This window comes from Epinephelus moara, chromosome 4 (genome assembly GCF_006386435.1).
Source record: "Epinephelus moara isolate mb chromosome 4, YSFRI_EMoa_1.0, whole genome shotgun sequence".
Lineage (NCBI taxonomy): Eukaryota > Metazoa > Chordata > Actinopteri > Perciformes > Serranidae > Epinephelus > Epinephelus moara.
This window is the reverse complement of record NC_065509.1, coordinates 23,534,952-23,555,557: the sequence shown is the minus strand read 5'-3', so window position 1 is coordinate 23,555,557 and position 20,606 is coordinate 23,534,952. Positions and strand designations below refer to the sequence as shown.

The 20,606-nt window shown below is 42.7% G+C and overlaps 3 protein-coding genes across 3 annotated transcripts; 1 reads left to right on the top strand and 2 right to left on the bottom strand.

Moving 5' to 3' along the window:
* Positions 1 to 837: 837 nt before the first annotated feature.
* ran (RAN, member RAS oncogene family) lies at positions 838 to 4,431 on the bottom strand. The gene is made up of 7 exons (XM_050042701.1): positions 4,337 to 4,431; positions 3,331 to 3,388; positions 3,089 to 3,173; positions 1,960 to 2,085; positions 1,644 to 1,831; positions 1,346 to 1,516; positions 838 to 1,229 (listed from the first exon to the last, which is right to left on the bottom strand). The coding sequence occupies exons 2-7, from the start codon at positions 3,361 to 3,363 to the stop codon at positions 1,185 to 1,187; spliced, it is 648 nt and encodes a 215-aa protein (XP_049898658.1). The 5' UTR covers positions 3,364 to 3,388; positions 4,337 to 4,431; the 3' UTR covers positions 838 to 1,184.
* Positions 4,432 to 5,668: 1,237 nt separating this feature from the next.
* Positions 5,669 to 10,489, bottom strand: ndufs8b (NADH:ubiquinone oxidoreductase core subunit S8b). The gene is made up of 7 exons (XM_050042353.1): positions 10,417 to 10,489; positions 9,352 to 9,400; positions 8,594 to 8,653; positions 8,394 to 8,483; positions 7,582 to 7,754; positions 6,930 to 7,058; positions 5,669 to 6,180 (listed from the first exon to the last, which is right to left on the bottom strand). The coding sequence occupies exons 1-7, from the start codon at positions 10,447 to 10,449 to the stop codon at positions 6,049 to 6,051; spliced, it is 666 nt and encodes a 221-aa protein (XP_049898310.1). The 5' UTR covers positions 10,450 to 10,489; the 3' UTR covers positions 5,669 to 6,048.
* Positions 10,490 to 10,990: 501 nt separating this feature from the next.
* On the top strand, positions 10,991 to 20,345 carry tbc1d10c (TBC1 domain family, member 10C). The gene is made up of 11 exons (XM_050042443.1): positions 10,991 to 11,080; positions 11,423 to 11,563; positions 14,349 to 14,448; positions 14,815 to 14,922; positions 15,966 to 16,072; positions 16,381 to 16,495; positions 16,806 to 16,871; positions 17,150 to 17,339; positions 17,453 to 17,610; positions 17,955 to 20,224; positions 20,276 to 20,345. The coding sequence occupies exons 2-11, from the start codon at positions 11,427 to 11,429 to the stop codon at positions 20,343 to 20,345; spliced, it is 3,321 nt and encodes a 1,106-aa protein (XP_049898400.1). The 5' UTR covers positions 10,991 to 11,080; positions 11,423 to 11,426.
* The last annotated feature ends 261 nt before the right edge of the window (positions 20,346 to 20,606 follow it).

Here is a 20,606-nt window from a genome sequence, read left to right as displayed (position 1 = left end):
TGTCAGTTAAATGTGTGCAACACTTTGTGCAGTCTCGAGGATGTCTGACGTAGGCGCATTGTAGATCCTAGCCCCGATCTGTAGTAACGGCCGGGTGGAAGGCACACGTCACAATGAACTTGCGGAGTAAAGCTATTACGTAATCCTGTTGAAATCCTCCACTGTGCTCCAAAGAACACGGCTGACACCTGGTGGCCATGGATGTGCTCAGCAGGCTTCTGTGATTGTGTACGTGCACATCCGGTCCTCCCCAATCTCCATCCATCCGTCAATGCATGACTTGCTTTGTTGATATTGTACTTAACAAAACTCACCGACACACTTTAAACATCGGACATTTTGGGGCCCCGGGACACGTGCTTTTATCTGATCTGAATCCCAGTGACGCATAATACAACAATCTTATGTTTAAGGGTGAGTTCAACAAAATTTAAGAACCACATTGTCCTTGTAGGGTTTAATTTGCCATGGCTTTAAAACATCAGATTTGGCCCAAAATAAGAGTTGACTACAATTTGTGTAAGGGTTTGGTGATGTGATATGTACCATCAGTAACTTTCTCCACTGTTTGCACAGGTATATTACCCTCAACTTTATTACAATTGGACTATATCCCACTTTAGGCAATGTTGCAAATCAATGCCCACTGCATGGCAAACTTTTACATAAGGATACAGCAGGAAAATCACAGATGTAAATATAATAGTCCTTAATTTAACTGCTTCAGTTTCAGGGTTCTGGTATTGTGCTTGCTAGCTCACCGTCATAGCTTAACGAGACAATTGAATACAACAGTCATCTTTACATTTATTACCAGTATAATAAAAAAAACAGACGTTATATTGAGAATGTTTTTATTCAAAGTTAACTCCCCTTAGTGTTTCCAGTACACCGTACAACAGCATTATGTGAGCTGGGCAAGTGCAGTGGAGGGTGCTCGATGATGAAGAGTAGCATGTTGCCATGCCAACAACAACACTAGGGCGGGTGTGTCTCATACAGTGAAATTAGAACCACAACTTTTTCCACCAAGTTTTTTTTTCTTTAGTTTTAAAACAACAAAAAAAATTCAAAAATAAAAAATCTGAAAAGGGATTTTACAGTAAAGGGGGGGGCAAAACTCCAACAACTTCCTGTCCACGTTTGGGGGTGAGAGAGAGAGAGGGGAAAATCCAGGTAACAGGTTAGAGGTCATCTTCTTCATCTGGGAGTGCTGTTTGTGATGCAACCTGGATGGAAGGAGACAAGATGGAGGCATTTTCAGTCTCCCAATGTAGACTTTTAGCTCAGGTACAACTACACAGTCACCAAAAACCAAACACTGCACCTGTATGGTCATACTTACTTGAAGTTCTTCCTCGTACTTCGCAGCAAGGCTGGGGTCCATCTGGACCTCTGGGGGAGCGAGAGCAGGCATTGCCACAAATTCCAGGTTGGGATCACCGATCAACTTCCTTGCTAGCCACAGGAAAGGTTTCTCAAAGTTGTAGTTACTCTTGGCAGAAATGTCGTAGTACTGAGGACAGAGCAGTTTATGGCAGTTAGAAAAGATAGTTCAGACCAAACAACTCAAACCAATGCTTTTTATTATTCACAAATGAGACTGCTGTGACACACGATCATCTTGTGAGCACAGTTATTACCTGCAGGTTCTTCTTGCGGTGAAACACAATGCTCTTGGCTTTGACTTTCCTGTCTTTGATGTCCACCTTGTTGCCGCAGAGGACAATGGGAATGTTCTCACAGACACGGACCAGGTCACGATGCCAGTTGGGCACGTTCTTATAGGTGACTCGAGAGGTAACATCAAACATGATGATAGCACACTGAGCTGTGGAGGCAGAAAGGAAGTTTTAACACACAATTCAACATGGGACGGTTTAATTCAAATCTACAATGATTGAGCTGACTGGTCCAGCTTTAATAACAGAACACCATGATAAGGTTTGTGAAGAGCACCTTGAATATAGTAGCCGTCTCTCAGGCCTCCAAACTTCTCCTGACCAGCTGTGTCCCACACATTGTACTTGATAGGTCCTCTGTTGGTGTGGAACATCAGCGGGTGCACCTCTACTCCCAGGGTGGCTAGAATCACAAGCAAAGACGAGATGTATAAGAGCAGGAAAGGTGGAAAATATGATCAACACTATTCTTTGTGTGTAAAATTACAGTCTGAAGAAAGTACATGATCCTCTACACTGACTTCCTGGATTTGATATCCACCTCCAAAATAGGAGCTACATCAGTGGTTCTCAAACCCTGTTAGTGTCAAGAACCCCTTGACTAATAAACATTAGGTCACAGACCCCTATTTGATAAAAATTGCGCTATAAAGATTTTGGTGATTCAATGTTTAAGCCCTGAATTCTACAGTTGTCAACTACAGTTGAGGTGGTAACTGCGGTGGACAAAAAACCTGTGTTAATAGTCAACACTTGTGACTCTTACTCACGTTGGGGATAACTTCCATTGTGAATTACATGGCGTATATGAATACTTATGAGAGTACTATACCACATTTTTCCCCCTGAAACTCCCTCAAGGAATCCTGGTTGAGAATCACTAGAAGACAAAACTTTGAAGTGGCGATAACCCAAATAATATAGGTATTTTGGAGTTTCAAAAAATGATAAGGATTTGTCACCATAACAACTTTGTAAACAAACAAGATGCTGATCTCTCCAAACTATATTTTCTTCCTTCTTGTTGTGAATCAGGACACATGCTTGAAAACACTGAAAAGCTGACTTGTCAGTGCTCTCTGGTGGACAAACTGTGTAAAGGTGACACTGTTTCTACATGCCCTAAAACCTAGTTTGTTATTTCTGTACAAAAAGTTATTACTTATGGTCTGATATGTAACATTACATCACTACAGATATTTCAGACTACAGGGGGGGGTTTAAAGGGGCTCACAGCTCACGTTTAATCAGGCCCTGCTAATGGATGTGTAAGTTAGCCTCATGGTTTGCTGCTGCTGATGAAGCACCAGAGTTGGGATTTCAAGCCAGTACAACGTTTTTAGCTCATTATCTCTAATATACTGATGTGTCATTCACCTGACAACATGGAGCTAACAGCTACTCACCAACATATTTCTTCTCAAACTCTCCTGTAATGTGCCTCTTCACAAAAGTTGTTTTTCCGGTGCCTCCATCTCCTACCAACACCAACTGTAAGCAAGAGACAGCAGTTAGTTTAGACTGGTTGGTACTGGTTCGACACACTAACCGTTAGCACAGCTAGCCTTCATTTCACAAATACCATTTTCTGTGCTTGCAAGACAGATGACAAATAGCCGCTAAGTGATATTAAAGAGAAAACGCTTACCTTGAAGATCACCACCGGAACACACTGTGCCATTGAGTCCGCCGTGGTTGCGATTTTTCTAAGTTAAACAAAACAAGGCGGGATGGTTAGCACGTTATCCTCCTGCCTGCTAACTTAACACAGTCATTGGTTACGCTAACACAGCGTTGTTAGCACTTGTTAGCACTTACCCAATTTGACGTTAAATTAACTAACGTTGTGTGGCTACAGTCACGGTTTCGTACAGTTACTTATTTTGACGCAGTTTGGTTTAGTCTACAGTTTTACTGCACTGCCTGTTACCGTGCGATAACGTTGCCCGATTCTAGCGCTTTCTATAACGTTACAAGCTAACGTTCAACACAATAACGTGTAGCTAACGTAGCCGTTATGTAAACGTCTGAAAACGTTGAAATCTCAACGTCTGTGAAATAAATACATGAAAGGCAGCACGCGGATTTTTTTGAATGAAACCACGACAAGCTAACGTATGGATCCGTATTTCAACGCAGGCGGTTGCTAGCTAGCTAACAAGCTAGTAACGTTAGTTTGAGTGCGCCATACGTCGCGAGACCGCACTTTTTCTTGTTCGACTGGAACAATCGGACTGTGAGAGCAGCTAATGTGTTCCATGTTGCGGTTAATGTCCCAACTTAAACAGAAACCTCGCATCAAGCTGACTTTACACATTCAGTATTTGTTCACTCGACATTAGCAAATACACCAAATTAGAGTTATATTAGCGGGTCTCAAGAACAAAGCAGTGAAATGAGGGGAACGCTGTGCATGCTAACCTGTTAGCTAGCACAGCATGGAAGCCATTCTTTTCACCGAGCTAACAGCTAGCGTTAGCACAAGAAAATCAATGGCGTAATGTAGTTCCCCTGGCCTCACATGGTTGCACTCGCAAAGCCGCATGATCCCAAATCCTACCTTTAACTTTGCCCTTCTTTTAACTGACTTTCCCGATAAACACAAACTTGAAATACAGGCGGGCCCGTTATGAGAGAAGAATATAGAGACTCACCGGTGTCACTGCTTAGAGAGAAAAGAGGTAAATGGCTGCGTTCGCGGGAGATTCAGCGTGGACTATGAGTCAGTTTCCGCCCATATCATGTGACCAGCGCAGCGGTAAAAACGCATTTAGTTTGAGAGCATGCACCATGGTATGCACAGATCATGATTCAGCATGTCTGTTGGCCGTATAAAGACGAATATATGCTGAAATCCAGCCTCTTTTCGCCCAGCATTAATGCTAATAACGTATCGTTTTGTAGCATAGACTGTATGTTTTATATATACCTCTGTGACAAATTTAAAGCAAATGAAACTGCCAGTCCTTACCATGGTAATTTAATTTAAAAAAACGAGTCATTTTAAGGACTGTAATGATCATTTTAGTCACTGATCAATCTGCTGCTTTCTTTTTTCTCGATAAATCAATAGCCTAATTGTTTGGCACAGCTATCAGAAAACAATGTAAAATGCTCATCCCAAGTTCCCAGAGCCCAACATCCCAAACTGTTCTATCATATAAGACAGAGAAATACAGTACAGAACGAAAGACCTTCTTTTATGTGCCAGCATGTAACATTAGTTATTTACTTTGATATTTAAAGCTGCAAATTCCCACATTTTTACAGCTGGATCCAGACTGTCTGGTATTTTGGCTTGATAAATGACTGAACTAAATCCATCCATCCATCCATCCTTTCATCCATCCATTTTCAACCACTTATCCAAAGCTGGGTTGCGGAGCCAGCAGGCTGAGCAAGGTACTCCAAACGCCTCTCTCCTCAGCAACACTTTCCAGCTCCTCCTGGGGGACCCTGAGGCGTTCCCCGCTCAGACAAGATGTACAATCCCTCCAGCATGTTCTGGGTCTGCCCTGGGGCCTCCCACCAGTTGGACTTAAGGGGAGGCTAACCATCCATCCTTCCATCCAGTTTCATCTGCTTATCTGGAGCCAGGTCGCAGGGGCAGCACCCCAGACGTCCCTCTCTCCAACATTGCTTTCCAGCTCCTCCTGGGGGACCCCAAGGCGTTCCCTGGCAAGAAGAAATATGTAATCCCTCCAGTGTATTCTGGGTCTGCACACCAGTGAGACGTGCCTGGAACACCTCTAACGGGAGGCGCCCAGGAGACATCCTGATCAAATGCCCACACCACCTCAACTGACCCCTTTCGATGCGAAGGATCAGCAGCTCTACTCCGAGCTCCCTCCGGATGTCTGAGCTCCTCACCCTATCTCAAGGCTGACCTCTAAACTAAACCGTCTAATCAATTAATCAAGTAATTGTTTAAGCATCAGCTTTAATGTAACAGGCAAACAAACAGTTATAGTTTTAAAACATGATTTATTTCAGTATCTTAAGTTGCCTGAGCAAAATTACATAAACATACTCTTTCAGAAATGTCCACACTATTACGTCAGATAGAATGTGCTTTTATAAAGTGCAGCAGAAGAAAAAGTGCATCACAGACTGTGCATAAACTACATGAGTTACACACTAATAACTCAACCTCATAAAGTACAGTATCATCAGTCTTTACACCACAAGACATTTGATTTGTGCGTGTTTGTATTTTTCTCAGTCCTGAGGCTGCAAGGCTTCACTGCTCATTTGTAACTCACTGGAATATCTTTAAAGCTACAAATAATCTCTTTAATGCATAGGAGGATAATAAGATATATAATTTTTATGATGTATGACACATCTCCGCTGGCAGTGTACAGATTTATCTGTACAAGTAGTCTGCCTTTATGTTGGCCGCTATCTCAGCCTCCCATCGGTCTCCATTGTTGAGCAGCTTCTCTTTGTTGTACAAGAGCTCCTCGTGGGTCTCTGTGGAGAACTCAAAGTTTGGACCCTGAGGGCGACACAGAGGAAAAAATTCACATTAAGCATCTATAGGTTTAAATCCACACACAGATGATATGTAGTTTCAATGTTTTACATTTATTATTTAATGGTGGGTTGAGTTCATAATTCCCCATTAATCATTAAATACATTTTTTCCCTTTGTAGGTCAGATGCTGTTTAATGTCCGGATTTGACAAGTACTTCGTTTGAAGCATACTGAAGCCTAGTGTCACATACTTACTGTAGATGCTGGCATGCATAGCAAATAAATACTGGGCATGTAAATGTGAAACTGATTCTGATCTGATATTTGCCAGACAGTACGAGTATAGAAGCAGATTGAGAGAAAGAGCAGTCTCCCTTTGTCTCTCTCAAACTCAGATCAAATGCTGAAACTAGGCAGCGCTGATCAAACCAAGATTCTGTTACTGCATTGCCTATTTCTTGCCTAGAATGTCTCCAGAAACATATTTTAGTGCACTGTTTGGCTGTAATATGAGAAGTTATGAACAGGAAGTAGGCACCATGCTGTCTCCAGTATTTTTCCTTGGTCATGTAGCACCGATTTCAAAAGCATTTGTGTCTTTCTCCTGCATAGACAGCCTAGTTTTATGAAAAGACCATCATTCCAGCTGTGAAATACTTCTTTAAATATGTATTTTAAGTAACAGAAATACATTCAGCCAGTGCTAACAGCCAACTTGGTTCAGCTCCATAGAATCTAACATTCAGTGAACAGGATAAGCTCATTCTTACCTCAACAATGGCATCAACAGGACAGGCTTCCTGGCAGAAGCCACAGTAGATACATTTGGTCATATCAATGTCATAGCGTGTAGTTCTCCTGCTGCCGTCAGCTCGAGTCTCAGCTTCAATGGTAATGGCCTGGGTTCCACACAGAGAGAAAAGGGAAGAGACAAATAACAAAGTCAGACGAGACAGACACAGCAGGTATTGTGAAATTAACTGAGCACAGGTGGAGAAACGTACTAGTCTGTTGAAATCAAATTATAGCATTAACAGAACAGAGGATGTACTGTAGGTATGATGTGAAAAGTGTGTTCAAATATTAGCATCATGAATTTGACCACACACTTAAGAAGACTTTCATAACTTCTGAGCAATTGTCACTCAGAAAATACCCAGATGTTTTAGATGATTGTTCCCTAAATACTACGTCTCCAAGCATCCCACATTAGTTGTGTTTGCTGCTGCCTAAGGACACTTTATAGTAAAGAAGGTCATCCTATAGGACAGCTTGGAATATGTGTCCACTAAAAGAGAGTGAGGACAAAAATGTAGAGAGAAGCATCAAAGAGCTGCTGATAATGACTGACTGGCCTAAAAGTACACTACAGTAATACTGCTTTATCTTTATAAGAGGAAATGACTGTGTGTTTGTGTTCACCTGAGCAGGGCAGATGGCCTCACACAGCTTACAGGCAATGCAGCGCTCCTCTCCATTAGGGTAGCGGCGAAGCGCGTGCTCTCCGCGGAAGCGGGGTGACAGAGGGCCCTTCTCAAAGGGGTAGTTGATGGTGGCAGGCTCACGGAACAGGTAACTCATGGTCATCGCCAAACCTGCAGGAAGGTGTTCAAAGAGTAATAACTCACTTAATTATTGCTATTTTTTATGGTCAAGAAATTCTATAATTCTGTGACTTCCCCATCCTGTCTGTGGCATAAGGCCCCAAGCTCATAGGTCATGTTTAATATATGGTTTTATTTATAAAAAGGGACAGTTATTTCCTAAAACAGCTGGGCAGTACAGTTTTCAGCAAATGTCACACAAACTGGAGGAAATGGTATGGTTGTTATGGACTTATAAAAAAAACATTTTGTAGTTGTAGTTGATTTTATGCCAAAGTCAAATCAAATAATAAACCAAAAAGACTATTTTCACCCTTATATTATTACATATTTGTTGTGCTAGTGAGTATTTATAGCAAAAGAAAGGTGGTGTATGTAGGATTGACTCACGCTACAGTGGCTGTGTTCACTGTAGTGAAGGATCAAGTCATCCAATGGTTTGACTCATCTATATGTTTTTAATAGTTTTTGGAGATCTAGTAGCTCCATCAGGCTTTGACTACACAGACAATACGTCTTGGTAGAATAAATCAATTGTTGGTTCGCGGTAACAAAAATATAGAATAACTTTAGGCTTTTAGGCCTCAGCACGACATACGCTATCTGTATAGCAATCACAGTATGTGCAACCTCTAAAAAGTTCGGTCCAAAGGAGGGTTGTGGCCGCCCGGTCGGTGATGGACCTCAGGTCTGTCGCCGGCTCCTGAGCATTAACATACTCTGCAGGAGAATAAAAAGAGATCAGAGTGAATGGTTAGATCATTTCAAACACATGAGATCACTCACTAAGAATGACATACATGAACAGCTTGGATTATAGCAGTACTTACTGTAGCCTTCTCTCTGCACACTGAGACTGAATGGACGAATGACCCCTGGACCAAATGTGCCTGGAGAGACATACAAACGTAATCAGATGATGCATATCATGTTGTGCGTATACCTGATCAGCCAAAACATCAAAATCAATGACAGGTTAAGTGAACAACATTGATCATCTTGTTACAACACAATGATTTTCTGGGAAACCCTGGGGCCTGGCACTCATGTGGATGTCACTCGACACGCACCACCTAAACACTGTTTCAGACCAAGCATGCCACCCTATGGCAACAGCACTCCTTGACAGCAGGATGATCCACTGCATAAACCTCTCAAGAATGGCCCGAGGAATGTGACAAAAAGCTTGAGGTGTCAACTTGGCCTTCAAATTCCCCAGATCCCGATCTGATTTAGCATCCATGGGATATGCCCCTACCCTTCCTCACAGCCCAGAGGACTCAAAGGATCTGCTGCCAATACACTCGTGCCAGACACTGAAGGACACCTCCTGTGATCCTGTGTCCATGGCTCAACAGGACAGAGCTGAGTACGATCCACCATGGGGCCTCTGACACTGCTCATTCAGACTGACATCTTGGGAATGTGGAAGTCAAGATGAAGTCTTGAACTCTTTGTCACATTCTTCGGGCTATTCCTGAGCAGTTTTGTGGTAGGGCAAAAGTTTCCCGGCAGAAACGTGTATTGTAACAAGATGATCAATGTTATTCCCTTAACCTTTGTTTTACGACACCTGCTTCAGTAGTACCTGGCTTTGAGTAGCAGTGAAGGAGACGCAGACTCAGTGTAGTAGACATCTGAGCAGAGAAAACAGTGTAAAGCACAGTGAAACAGTTTAAACTAGCAACAGGATTAATGTATATTGTGGATACAGGAAACCTCCATTAATGCAACATAGACTAAAACTCCTCACTGAAACCAAGGGAGGGGTGTGGAAGGAAGGGAGACTATGGCTAACTGGGCACGTGAATCCTCTAGTTCATTATTATCAGTAGTATTACACTAAACGTACTTAGCAAAAGAAAAAACAAGTGCATACTACGTCAGGCACACGCAAACTAGTGCACAACACAGCCTCTAATCTTGCGCCCCAAATCCCTGCCGTTACATCAGCGGCTTGCCACATTCACGGCATGCCGGCAGAATAGGAAGAATGGGAACATGTCCAGTTTGTAGTTTTACACGGTTTGAAAGCATTCATGATTACTTAAATTGTTACCCCGGAGACACGTCATATAAACGTAACTAGATATTTGTTTTATCATGATTTTAGGTGAAATTAATTATAAACAAATGGCAGCATGCATTGCCCAGTTTATTTAGCTGGTTTAACTGTAAAAATGCTTATATAGAAATGTAACGTTTCTGCTGACAATGCGTTTTTTGTCGATGTTTCATAACTAGATTGTAGCATGATTTGTAGGCATCATTTCCGCTACACAGTGAACTTAGCAAACCGTGTTTATGGTCTATACGATATGACTTGAACGCGCCGTTACACATTATATTACGTTAGCAAATTAAGCCGTGATTACATGACGACGCAGTTTTCTTAAAAACCTTTATTTGGTTTAACGTTAATTATTCAGACGTTAAATGTTCAGTAGCACCACATTGTGGATCCGGACATTAAAATATACTATAACAACGTCGCTCACCAACTTACCTGTCATATTATCTGGTTAAATTAGGCTAATTTTGCAGACTACGAGTAACAGCTCAATAAATTCAATGTCATTTCTATTCCGGAAGCCCAAACCAATCGTCAACATAAACCTGTTCGCCTTTATAATATTATTTTTACGAGACTTACCTCTGTCACAAGTTTGTGATGAGCAACAGGCATGCAGACAGCGGTCCGTGAACTGCGCAATTGTATTAATGTTGCATTCAGGTGCTCCTCGTTAACTTCCCATTCATGCCTTCGAGACGGTATTTCCTACAGCAAGTAAAGCAGCATACATATTGCTCATACAAGAGGAAGCACTTTTAAGGACATAAATGATCTGAGTGTATTATACATTTATCATCACTGAGCTGATGTCATGTTTGATGAATCATGTTTGTGTAACTGAGTGTCACTCCCATGTCAGCTAAAAATACAGAACATAGTCCGCAAATAGTCCTTTTTACTGCTTTAAAAGTCAACAGGAAGTTGATTTATGGGGCATCATGTAGTGTCAGATCAGCTGTTGATTTACTGTCCTTTAATTGTGCTTTGACAACACATCTTAAATGTCAGGCCAATAAAGCCTATTAAATTTAATTGAAGGGTGTGTGTGTGTGTGTGTGTGTGTGTGTGTGTGTGAGTGTGAGAGAGCGAGAGAGAGAGAGAGAGAGAGAGAGAGAGGAAGTTTGTCTTCCTCATCACTGGAGCCTCACACTTCAGAGAGAGGAAGTTTGTCTTCCTCATCACTGGAGCCTCACACTTCACCACTTCAACAGCCGAGTGATCAAACATGACGGAAATGTGAAAGGTAATTTTGCTTAAATTAATATTTATCAGGATATTTAACGACTGTCCTCTTGCTGCGGTTGTGTTTATGGTTGGATGGAAGGAAGCTGGTGTAAACTACTTTATACTAATTTTAACAAAACTGGGCCAGCAGATGTCATAAGCTTGATTTTAAGGGGTGTTGTAAAGCATGTACTCAGCATTCTGCCTAAACATACTCCAGTCAGAGCAGTGTTTTTGGATGTTGTTAAGGTAATGACCATGTTTGATATATCTACATGTAGGAGGCATCAGCCTTACATAATCATGATGATAGACGACACGGTAATATGCAGAATAACGAGAGCCTTCTCTTCTCTGTCAGTAAGATGTCAAGTCAAACGGGTCCGGCTCAGAAGAACCTCAGTGAAGAGGACAGCTCTGGATCTGATGTGGGGTCAGAGGTTGGTCTTGAACCTGAGACAGACCGGTTTGGCTTCATTGTGACAAATGGATCCACAGCTGGGTGAGCAGCTCTACATTTGTGCTTGTGTACTGTTACTGTACTGTCATCGAGCTCTGCACTGTTATCTGTTTTAATTCTCTTTTCAAATAGTCCTTTATATTAAGGGTTAGAATATTTTACAGTTGTTTTGTCATTGTCAGAAGAGACAGTTCAAAATGAATTGTTCCCCTGAATGCTGGTAAACTATCTCAGTAGATCACAGGCTAATTGAAAGTTTCTAAGAGGCTGTACAATGTGCCCTGAAGTCATTTTCTCCCAAAGTAAGACCACATATTTCTACTGAGACCACATTATCTGACGACCGGAATGTTAATCCAGTATTTTTATGAGACAAAACAACGTCTACATCCATGACACAGAGCCAACTGGGCAACAACACGCTGCTCCAATTAGTACAATGCAGTCAAAAGACAATAAACAGGTCGTAATAAGAAAGCTGCAGCTTCCAAAACATTATATATTTGAGAATAAATGCACAGCACAAGCCAAACATGGGCGAAATGTTTCTGCTAAAGAGTGAAAGAAAGCTTTGTTCGCACAGAAGGTAAAGTTTGGAGTTTACAGTGAGCTCCATGACAGGTCAATAAACCAGTGCACATAAACGTGCAGTTAAACATGTTGGCAGAAATACTCATGAGTGGTTATGTCTAGAGGTTCATCTACAAAAGTACTACTCAGTTCTGCAGAGGCATCCATGTCCATCAGTGATGGCTTTAAGGAAGGCTGGGAAATACATTGGTTTCGTGAGACTCTTCTGAGGTTTTGGATATCATAATATCATCAGCGTTGTCTTTTCCTGGTTTTAAATGCAGCTTAACTCAAGTGATTTGCTTCTTTGAACTTAGCAGACTGTTCTAGCTGTTATCATAGTTTATCAAAAATCTCATTGTGTAAACAGTTTGTGAAACCAGCAACTGTCAACCCTACAGTATCTTCGCAATATCAACATTGAGGTATGTGGTCAAAAATAATGTGATATTTGAATATCTCCACATCACCCGGCCCGAGCTTTAAGTTGTTGTTTATTGCTTATTCAAGGATTCCCATTAGAAACACATGAATTTGCCTCTAGTCTTCCTGGGGTCCTGCACATTGAAGTACATTACAGCCTTACAATAATAGTACAGACAATTTAAGATATAATAACAGTCAGTATGCCTGACATACATAAAGTGACACTAAGGCAAGCAGACTAAACAGATAAAGTTATGAAAGAATATGATATAACATAAGACACAGCAAAGAACATATATACATACAAGTAGCGCTGCGCTTATCTTTGGATGTGGCAAGATATTTCTTTGTAATTCTTTTTAGAGGTAATTTTGTCTTTGACAGTAGCTATTATATCTTGTCATTTTCATTTCATTTATTTATTTATACAGGAAAGGAATTAAAAGTAGCCTTGTGTGTTACAGTTTAAATTGGCCTGACTCGTTAAAGACTGGTTTCAGCAGGTTCCTGTTATGCAACAAAAACACATTACAATACAAAATAAACAGAGGCAACACAACAAAACACAGGCAGCGATGTAGACACTGCAGAGTTGAGGACTGAAGTGGAGTGAGCAAAATATGGATATGAGATTTAAACCGGTGGTTGCAGGTATGTCCTTCCATCAGATAGTGTTTATATGCGTGTTTGAAATGTGTAATAGAGGTTATTGCTCTAATGTAGTGTGGGATCTCGTTACAGATCTTAGTGTAAGTGTGACAAAATGATCTCGGACCGTAATTGTTTTTGTAAGGTGGTACAGGAATAGGTGATGTGTTGCTGTCTTATGTTGTGACTTGGAAGTAGAGCAGGAAGTGTATGATTGGAGTTGCTGTTTAGGATCTGGAAATAGGATTTAATGTCTAGATTATTTGTGTAGTTTTGAAAAGTCAAGGCGTTCGAGTTTAGAGTTAGATTTTTGCACGGTTGCACGTCTTCTCTAACCATGTCCAGAGGTCATGTGTATCTGCTAAGCCAGTCCAGATGGGTTGATGCTACGAATGATGCTCTGCACTAACATTAGGAGACACAGAGACATTTTCTTTTCAACCATCAGCCTAGCTAGATATGCATACAGTTGACACTTGTCCTGTATGAGCAGCCGAGTGCCAGACGAGCAGATTTATTTTAGGAACTCTGCAGCCTCTTCAGATTGGGTATTGTATTGAAAGGGCTTAATGTTGAAGCAGGACAGAGACCTTTACTGCAAAGCGGTGTCAGACCTGTTTGAAGTGCAAGCAGCTGTCAGACCTCAACCCGAATGTACATGATGGGAAACAGTGCAAGACAGAAAGAGACAAAACCTATTGTAACATTACAAGAGAATCCAAACTAAAAAACTGAGCATTTTTACTTTCAGCTACCAACAAAACCCCTTCAGAGTCAGTTAGCAACATATTTACATCATTTATTCAGCAATGAAACAACAAATCTTGGCGGCGGACCAGACTGAAGCAGTGTAAATTCAGGATAAGACCAGTTGAACAAACTGCTACCTGCCGTCTTCACACTTTCCCCATTGATAACATCCTGACATGTTACCATGGAGACATCACAGTGCTACCGTGTGGTTTTCCTGTTTCCTGTCTTGTTTTTCGGTGTGCTGTCTTTCTATGATGACAACACACAAAAAGTGTACGCAGCAGCTCTGCACACTGAGTTAAAGGTCTCCAGTTTAATGACTTGTGTCTGGAGAGCTTTAATATGCTACATTAGATGAGACACAAAAAAGGTTATGATTCTGGTGCTGAATATTTCATGTTTAAAATATTTACCTGCTGTTTTGTCGCAGGAGTGTGGGCCCACCGCCTGAGCTGGTCAGGCAGAGGGAGACCAAGTGGATAAACATCATTAGCCAATGGGATCGCATGTTGTTGAAGAAGACCAGTAAGGTGTGTCCTGTCTTAGACACCTAAAATCTTTCAAACTGAATGGAGACTGAGAGGCCTTTTTCATGACAGACATGCAGTCACAGCAGGAAAAAGCACAGTAATTAATAAAATCAATGTTGGCTGAGTTCCTTTTAGCCGCTTCAATTTCAGGGTCCTGGTATTGTGCATGCTTGCTCACTGTCATGGCGTATTGGGACACTTGACTGGAACAGAGTTGGTGTTAATATGATAAGTAACGCCTGCAATTTTCCTGCTATGAGTCAAAATGTCCGCTGTGAAAAAAGCCTGTTATTATTCACACTAACAACAGTCATTTTTGCCGACAACACCGAGCTGATCCTGTGTCTGTTGCCAACGTCCCGTCAGGTCAAAGTGCAGTGTCAGAAAGGCATCCCGGCCTCACTCAGAGCCAAGTGCTGGCCTCTGCTGTGTGGAGCTACTGACAGGATGAAACAGAATGAAAACCTCTACCAGGTACGAAAACCAAACGCTCTCACTGTGTGCTAAATGTGTGCTATGATATCAGCAGCAACAACTAATCGTTACAGCATCTGAATCACAGTGTTTGATTGATAAGTTGCTTGGCAGAAAATTTAGCAGCTTAAAGGGACAGTTCACCCCCAAAATCAAAGCTACATATTTTCCCTCTCATCTGTAGTGCTATTCATCAGTCTAGCTTGTTTTGGTGTGAGTTGAGTGTTGGTGATATCAGCTGTAGAGATGTCTGCCCTCTCTAGACCTAGACATTGTTGTGAGCGGTTTCATGTAGAAACTGCTTTCTTTCTACCAGACTACACCCAGTATCTGTATCGCCATGCAGACGGGTGTCCATGAGTAAATGCACGCTTCCTTCTGTGCAGTGATTCGGTTGGTGGGTGTGGCTCTATTGAAAGAAAATATATCCTACATGAAACTGCTCACAACAAGGTCTGTGTATTATCTTGAGTAACTGAGTCATGATTTCTGGAGAGAGACATTGCTGTTGAGTTCTTCAAATGTATTTCTTTGGCGCTTTGAGCACCACAAGTCGAGTGCCATCTAGTTCCATTATATTTGAGAGAAGGCAGACATGTCTATGGCTGATATCTCCAACACTCAGCAACTCACACCAAAAAAGATCTAGATTGATAAATAGCACTACAGGTAAGAGGGAAAATATGTATTTTTGATTTTGGGGTGGACTGTGCCTTTAACACATTGGGCTCTATAAACAAATTGAATACTTGTTTAAGTCGCTATAATCTGATTTACATCACTATAAATGGAAAATCATTGGGTTTTAGGATGTTTAAACACATTATATTGGGGTGCAGGAACTTTTCAAACAAATTTTCTTTCCACAAACTAATCAATAAATCAGTTATTTGCATCACAAAATTTAAATTAGGCTCATCCCAGTGCAATATGTGAACTATTTTACAGCTTACAGCAGACAATGGAGGTCCATGTTTTTTGACTGATCTTAAAGACCAGTAGTTTGTAAATTGTTGACTTAAACTATCTCATCTCTGTGTTAGTCTCTGGACTCGCAGCCTGCTCTGCAGAGCTGGGTGGATGTGATTGAGAGAGACCTGGACCGACAGTTTCCTTTCCATGAGATGTTCCTCTCCAAGGACGGACACGGGTGAGAAACACTTCTACTTCTCTTTCTTTCTGTTGTCATACTGAGAGCTACAAAACAGTCCTACAGTTCCCCTAGTCGTCAGTGTGCCTCGGTTGTTACCACCCCATCTCTATAAGTCCTGCCGAGTTTGTGTCTGTATTTTACCAAAAAAAAAAGTTATTACAACAATAAGGCAAGGTAGTGATGTTATCTACATCTTTACTTTATAAATTCACCTCTCTATTCAAAGGTGACATTTATTAAAAGACAATCATGTGAACTGAACATGTGGTTTGTGTGACTGATTCCTGTGGTGTGTTTGTGTGTAGGCAGCGTGGTTTGTTCCGGGTGTTGAAAGCGTACACTCAGTACCAACCAGAGGAGGGTTACTGCCAGGCACAGGGGCCTGTTGCTGCAGTGCTGCTGATGAACATGCCTGCTGAGGTAGCCATCAATAAAACTGTGTACCCTTCTGTCCGATAAAAAGCCTGCAAATGCATCTCAGAAACATTTCATTCATTTAGAATTCAGTGGAGAACAAAAGCCCATATCAGACATTAAATCTGGATCAATTCTTGTCTCATGTATCTGTTAAAATACTGTTTTTTGGTATTCTGTCTCACAGACACATGATAATAGAAATGAGTGACAAAATTCTGCATACTTACAATTGTCCAAAGCATAAAGGTGTGGCATCTGATATTGACTTATAGTATTGTTATGTGCCATTTCCCCTCATGTAACCCCCTGACAGGAGGCCTTCTGGTGTCTGGTGCAGATTAGCGAGCAGTACCTGCCTGGATACTACAGCCCTCTGCTGGTGAGAACCTGCACACATGTACACGCACACATACTGTACCTCACACTGCACTTGTTTATATTATACATGAATAATTTACATGTGGGCCAGTAAACTGAATTTGAAAGCAGATTAACAACAAATTAAGACCTGTTCTTTTAAGGAAAAGCCTGTTTTCCCCTATAATTAGTGCCAGATTATTGTGCATAATTTTATGTAGTACACATCTAATTATGAAATTACAAACCCATGACGCAAATGATGACCTGGACCTCTGTTGTATGTGTGTGCCTCTGTAGGAGGGAGTCCTGTTTGATGCAGCCATGCTGACCTGGGTCTTGAAAAGAACGTGTCCAGCTGCACACAAACACTTGCAGCACCACGGAGTGGAGCCCCTCATGTTCGCCACAGACTGGCTGATGTGTCTCTTCACACGTCACCTGCCTTTCAACACGCTGCTCCGAGTCTGGGATCTCTTTTTCTGCTATGGTACATCCTCCAGATAGACTGCTGTGTCATAAAAACTAAATTATATCCTGAAAGGAGTAATGATCAGTTCAGAAATCATTTACCCACTCTCACCTCTCCTCTCTTCTGTGCAGGAGTGCGGGTGCTGCTCCAGGTGGCGGTGGTCCTGGTGCGTCGGGTGCTGGGCCGGGCCGAGCAGAGGAAGCAGTGTCAGGGCCAGATGGAGACTCTGGAGAGGCTGAGGGGCGTCAGGGAGGAGGTCCACGAGGAAGATGACACCTTCATAGCAGAGGTAAGAATGAGCGGAGTGCATTTTTCAGGCATCTTTTGGGTCCAATTGCTATTCTCTGTAAACACCTTTATCCCATAATTCCAAAACATTTCTATCATGATGGAAGGTCTCCTCAGGAATGACAATGCACACTGGATCACTGACTGGTTTGATTGAGACGAAAATGGCGTGAATCACATGTAATGGCCTTTGCAGTAACTTGATATCAACCCAGCTGAACACCTGTTGAGAATTTTGTGCTGACATGTTAGAGATTAAAATGCCAAATGAGGGAACATTTATTTAAAAATTTTGAAAGTAACACTTAAACAAAAGAGAGATTAAAGTTTTTCTTCCTCTCTCAGGTGTGCTCGGTGCAGCTGTCAGCCAGAGATCTGGAGAAGCACACGGAGAAGGAGTTAGAAAAGTGGAGGAAAGACAGACCCTCATCCACCTTTGACCCCAGAGGTCGCTGCCAGGGATACCGGATGGCGTGGGCGAGGGCACGACAGAGTGAGGAGGCACGGGACAGGGAAGCGAGAGAGAAAGGGAACCTGTCTGTGCCTCTTACCCGCTCGGCCTCCACTCTATCGCTGTCTCCCTCCCTCCTTCAAAAGAGGTGGAAGAAAGGGGGAAAGGCGAGCACACGCGAATGGGAGGGCGGCGGCAAAGTTGTGAGGCATCTCTCAATGGGAGCAAAAGAGGACTTCAGGAGCTGCACAGAGTTGAATTTTAAGAAGGTGCAGGGCGTTCAGGAGGAGGAGGACGTAGTTTTCGAGGAACATAAAAAACAGAGTGAGACAAAACTAACAGGAGAAACTGAACAGAAAGAACTCTTAGAAGAACCTAAAAAGATGGAGATCCAAAATGTGCCAACAGAGCATGTAGAAACAGTCATAAAAGACGAGATTGTACAAATGGAAACAAGAACAACTGAAAAGGAAGAAAGCCCACTCAAAGAGACAGTGGAAACTAAAATGCTTTCAGAAGAGACGGAAAAAACAAACGTGGAGACAGAACGAACCAACAGTCCAGCTGAAGATCAGACTTCTGAAAATATTCTTCAGCCTGAACACAAACAGGGAGAGGAGCTGGACTCCAGCAGCCCGTCACAAGTCTTGGAACAGCAGAGTCCAGAGAGCAAGCACCTGGAAACTGAGGTGAAAGACACAAATAAAGAGACAGAAGAACAAAGTGGACACACAGCTGCTGTGGAGGAGAAACAGACTGAGATACAGGAAGATGCAGATAAAAGCACAGAGGTGGAGACGCAAGAGAGTGTTGCCTCAAGTGAGGAACAGGACGTGAAACCAGAGGAGAGCACAGAAACTGAAAATGTGCAACAGACGCAGGTGGACGCAGTCACAGCTGAGACAAGCCCGGGCTCAGAGACAGACGGTAAAACAGAAGCTGCAACTGTAAAAGATCCTCCAGTAGAGACAGAGACACAACAGCAAGACGTGATCACAGAGACAGACGGTAAAATCGAAGCTCCAACTATCACAGATCCTCCAGTAGAGACAGAGACACAACAGCAAGACGTGATCACAGAGACAGACGGTAAAATCGAAGCTCGAACTGTCACAGATCCTCCAGTAGAGACAGAGACACAACAGCAAGACGTGATCACAGAGACAGACCAAAGCTCACAGGGAGATGCGTTTGAAGGAAAATACCAGAGTCATGAGTCATTAGCAGAAATAGACATGACAGAAGAGCCCCACACCCAGTCAGAGACAGAAAGTGATGCACTGGCACAGACGCAAGAAACAGTCAAGAACAATGCAGCCACACAGGATGAACTGGAGGCTGACAGGCACACAGATTCACACACAGACGCAGAAACATTAATACAGAGTTCACCTGAATGCATCGAACAACAAGAAGATACTGACTTAATAGGTGATACAGAGACTGAAGCAGAAACACCAGCTGCAAGTGACATAGTGACAGAGTCAAGTGAAGCATTGGAGAAAGAGTGTGATGCAGCTGCATGTGAACCTACACAGGAGGAAGAAGAAGGAAGTTTGACTGCACCCTCAGAGGCCCAGGTTGATAAGCAAACAGAGGAAACAACAGAAACAGAGACGACTGACTCGATAGCACCTCCACTGAAGGATGTGACTTCAACACAGGCTGAAGCTGTGACTCTCACCACTGAGCCTGATGGAGAGACCAGTTTAGTGGAAATGAGTATCTCTGAGGAACCTGCACCTGAACAACCAACGAGCCAGGTCACTGTGGGTGCTGTGGAGGAGGAAGAAAGCACAGAAACTGTTCAAGAAAACACTGTAGAAGAGGACGACGTCTTTATTCCCACTGCACCAACAGACTCTCCCAACACTGACAGCATCCCACAAGTCCAAGAAAACGACTCTCACCTTGTGAAAGACCAGGAAGAGCCGAATGACAGCAGTTTGACACAAGCCTCCGCTTTATGCAGCAGTCGGTCCTCTGGGGATGTCTGCATCCGCAAGCCTTCCAGTTCCCGTGGGACCAGGTTAGCACGCCGGCTCTCTGAAGATCTCTTCATCATGCCAGAGAGGAAATCACAATCTATCCCAAATCACCCAGAGGTTGAACACGGTGAATCACAGTCCAATCCTGGAGCTGTAAATCCAACCCAAACTCCTCGGTGAATCACAGTCCAATCCTGGAGCTGTAAATCCAACCCAAACTCCTTTAGATGTCACCCCGTCACCGTCTGCAGCAGTGACCGAGACGACGGCAGCGCAGCAGGAGCAGCCGCCGCCTGACCCCCGTAAACGTTTTGGTCTCTTCCGCAGACTGAGAGGAGAGCAGCCCAAGAAGGCATCCAAAATGCAAGTCCCCAAAATCTTGATCCAGGATTTCAGTGACGGGACGGGGATGGGGAAACCAGTTGAGGAGGAGGTGGTAGAGGAGAAACTAAGCTCCAGGGAAAGGAGGAGGAGGCGGAGGGAGCGAGAGAGAAAGGAGAAAGAGGAGGAAAAGTCGAGGAAGAAGAAAGAGAAGGAGCTGGAGAAGGAGAGGGAGCG

Excerpts from the sequence above, each read along its gene's own strand:
- ran (XM_050042701.1), bottom strand. The coding sequence starts at position 3,363 with ATGGCACAGTGTGTTCCGGTGGTGATCTTCAAG. Across the intron at positions 2,086-3,088 it reads GTTTGAGAAGAAATATGTTG|CCACCCTGGGAGTAGAGGTG; the intron begins GTGAGTAGCTGT and ends TTGTGATTCTAG. Across the intron at positions 1,230-1,345 it reads AGTACGAGGAAGAACTTCAA|GTTGCATCACAAACAGCACT; the intron begins GTAAGTATGACC and ends CCTTCCATCCAG.
- ndufs8b (XM_050042353.1), bottom strand. The coding sequence starts at position 10,449 with ATGCCTGTTGCTCATCACAAACTTGTGACAGAG. Across the intron at positions 9,401-10,416 it reads ATCACAAACTTGTGACAGAG|ATGTCTACTACACTGAGTCT; the intron begins GTAAGTCTCGTA and ends TTCTCTGCTCAG. Across the intron at positions 6,181-6,929 it reads CTGTTGATGCCATTGTTGAG|GGTCCAAACTTTGAGTTCTC; the intron begins GTAAGAATGAGC and ends TGTCGCCCTCAG.
- tbc1d10c (XM_050042443.1), top strand. The coding sequence starts at position 11,427 with ATGTCAAGTCAAACGGGTCCGGCTCAGAAGAACCTCAGTGAAGAGGAC. Across the intron at positions 16,073-16,380 it reads CTCTCCAAGGACGGACACGG|GCAGCGTGGTTTGTTCCGGG; the intron begins GTGAGAAACACT and ends GTTTGTGTGTAG. Across the intron at positions 16,872-17,149 it reads GATACTACAGCCCTCTGCTG|GAGGGAGTCCTGTTTGATGC; the intron begins GTGAGAACCTGC and ends GTGCCTCTGTAG.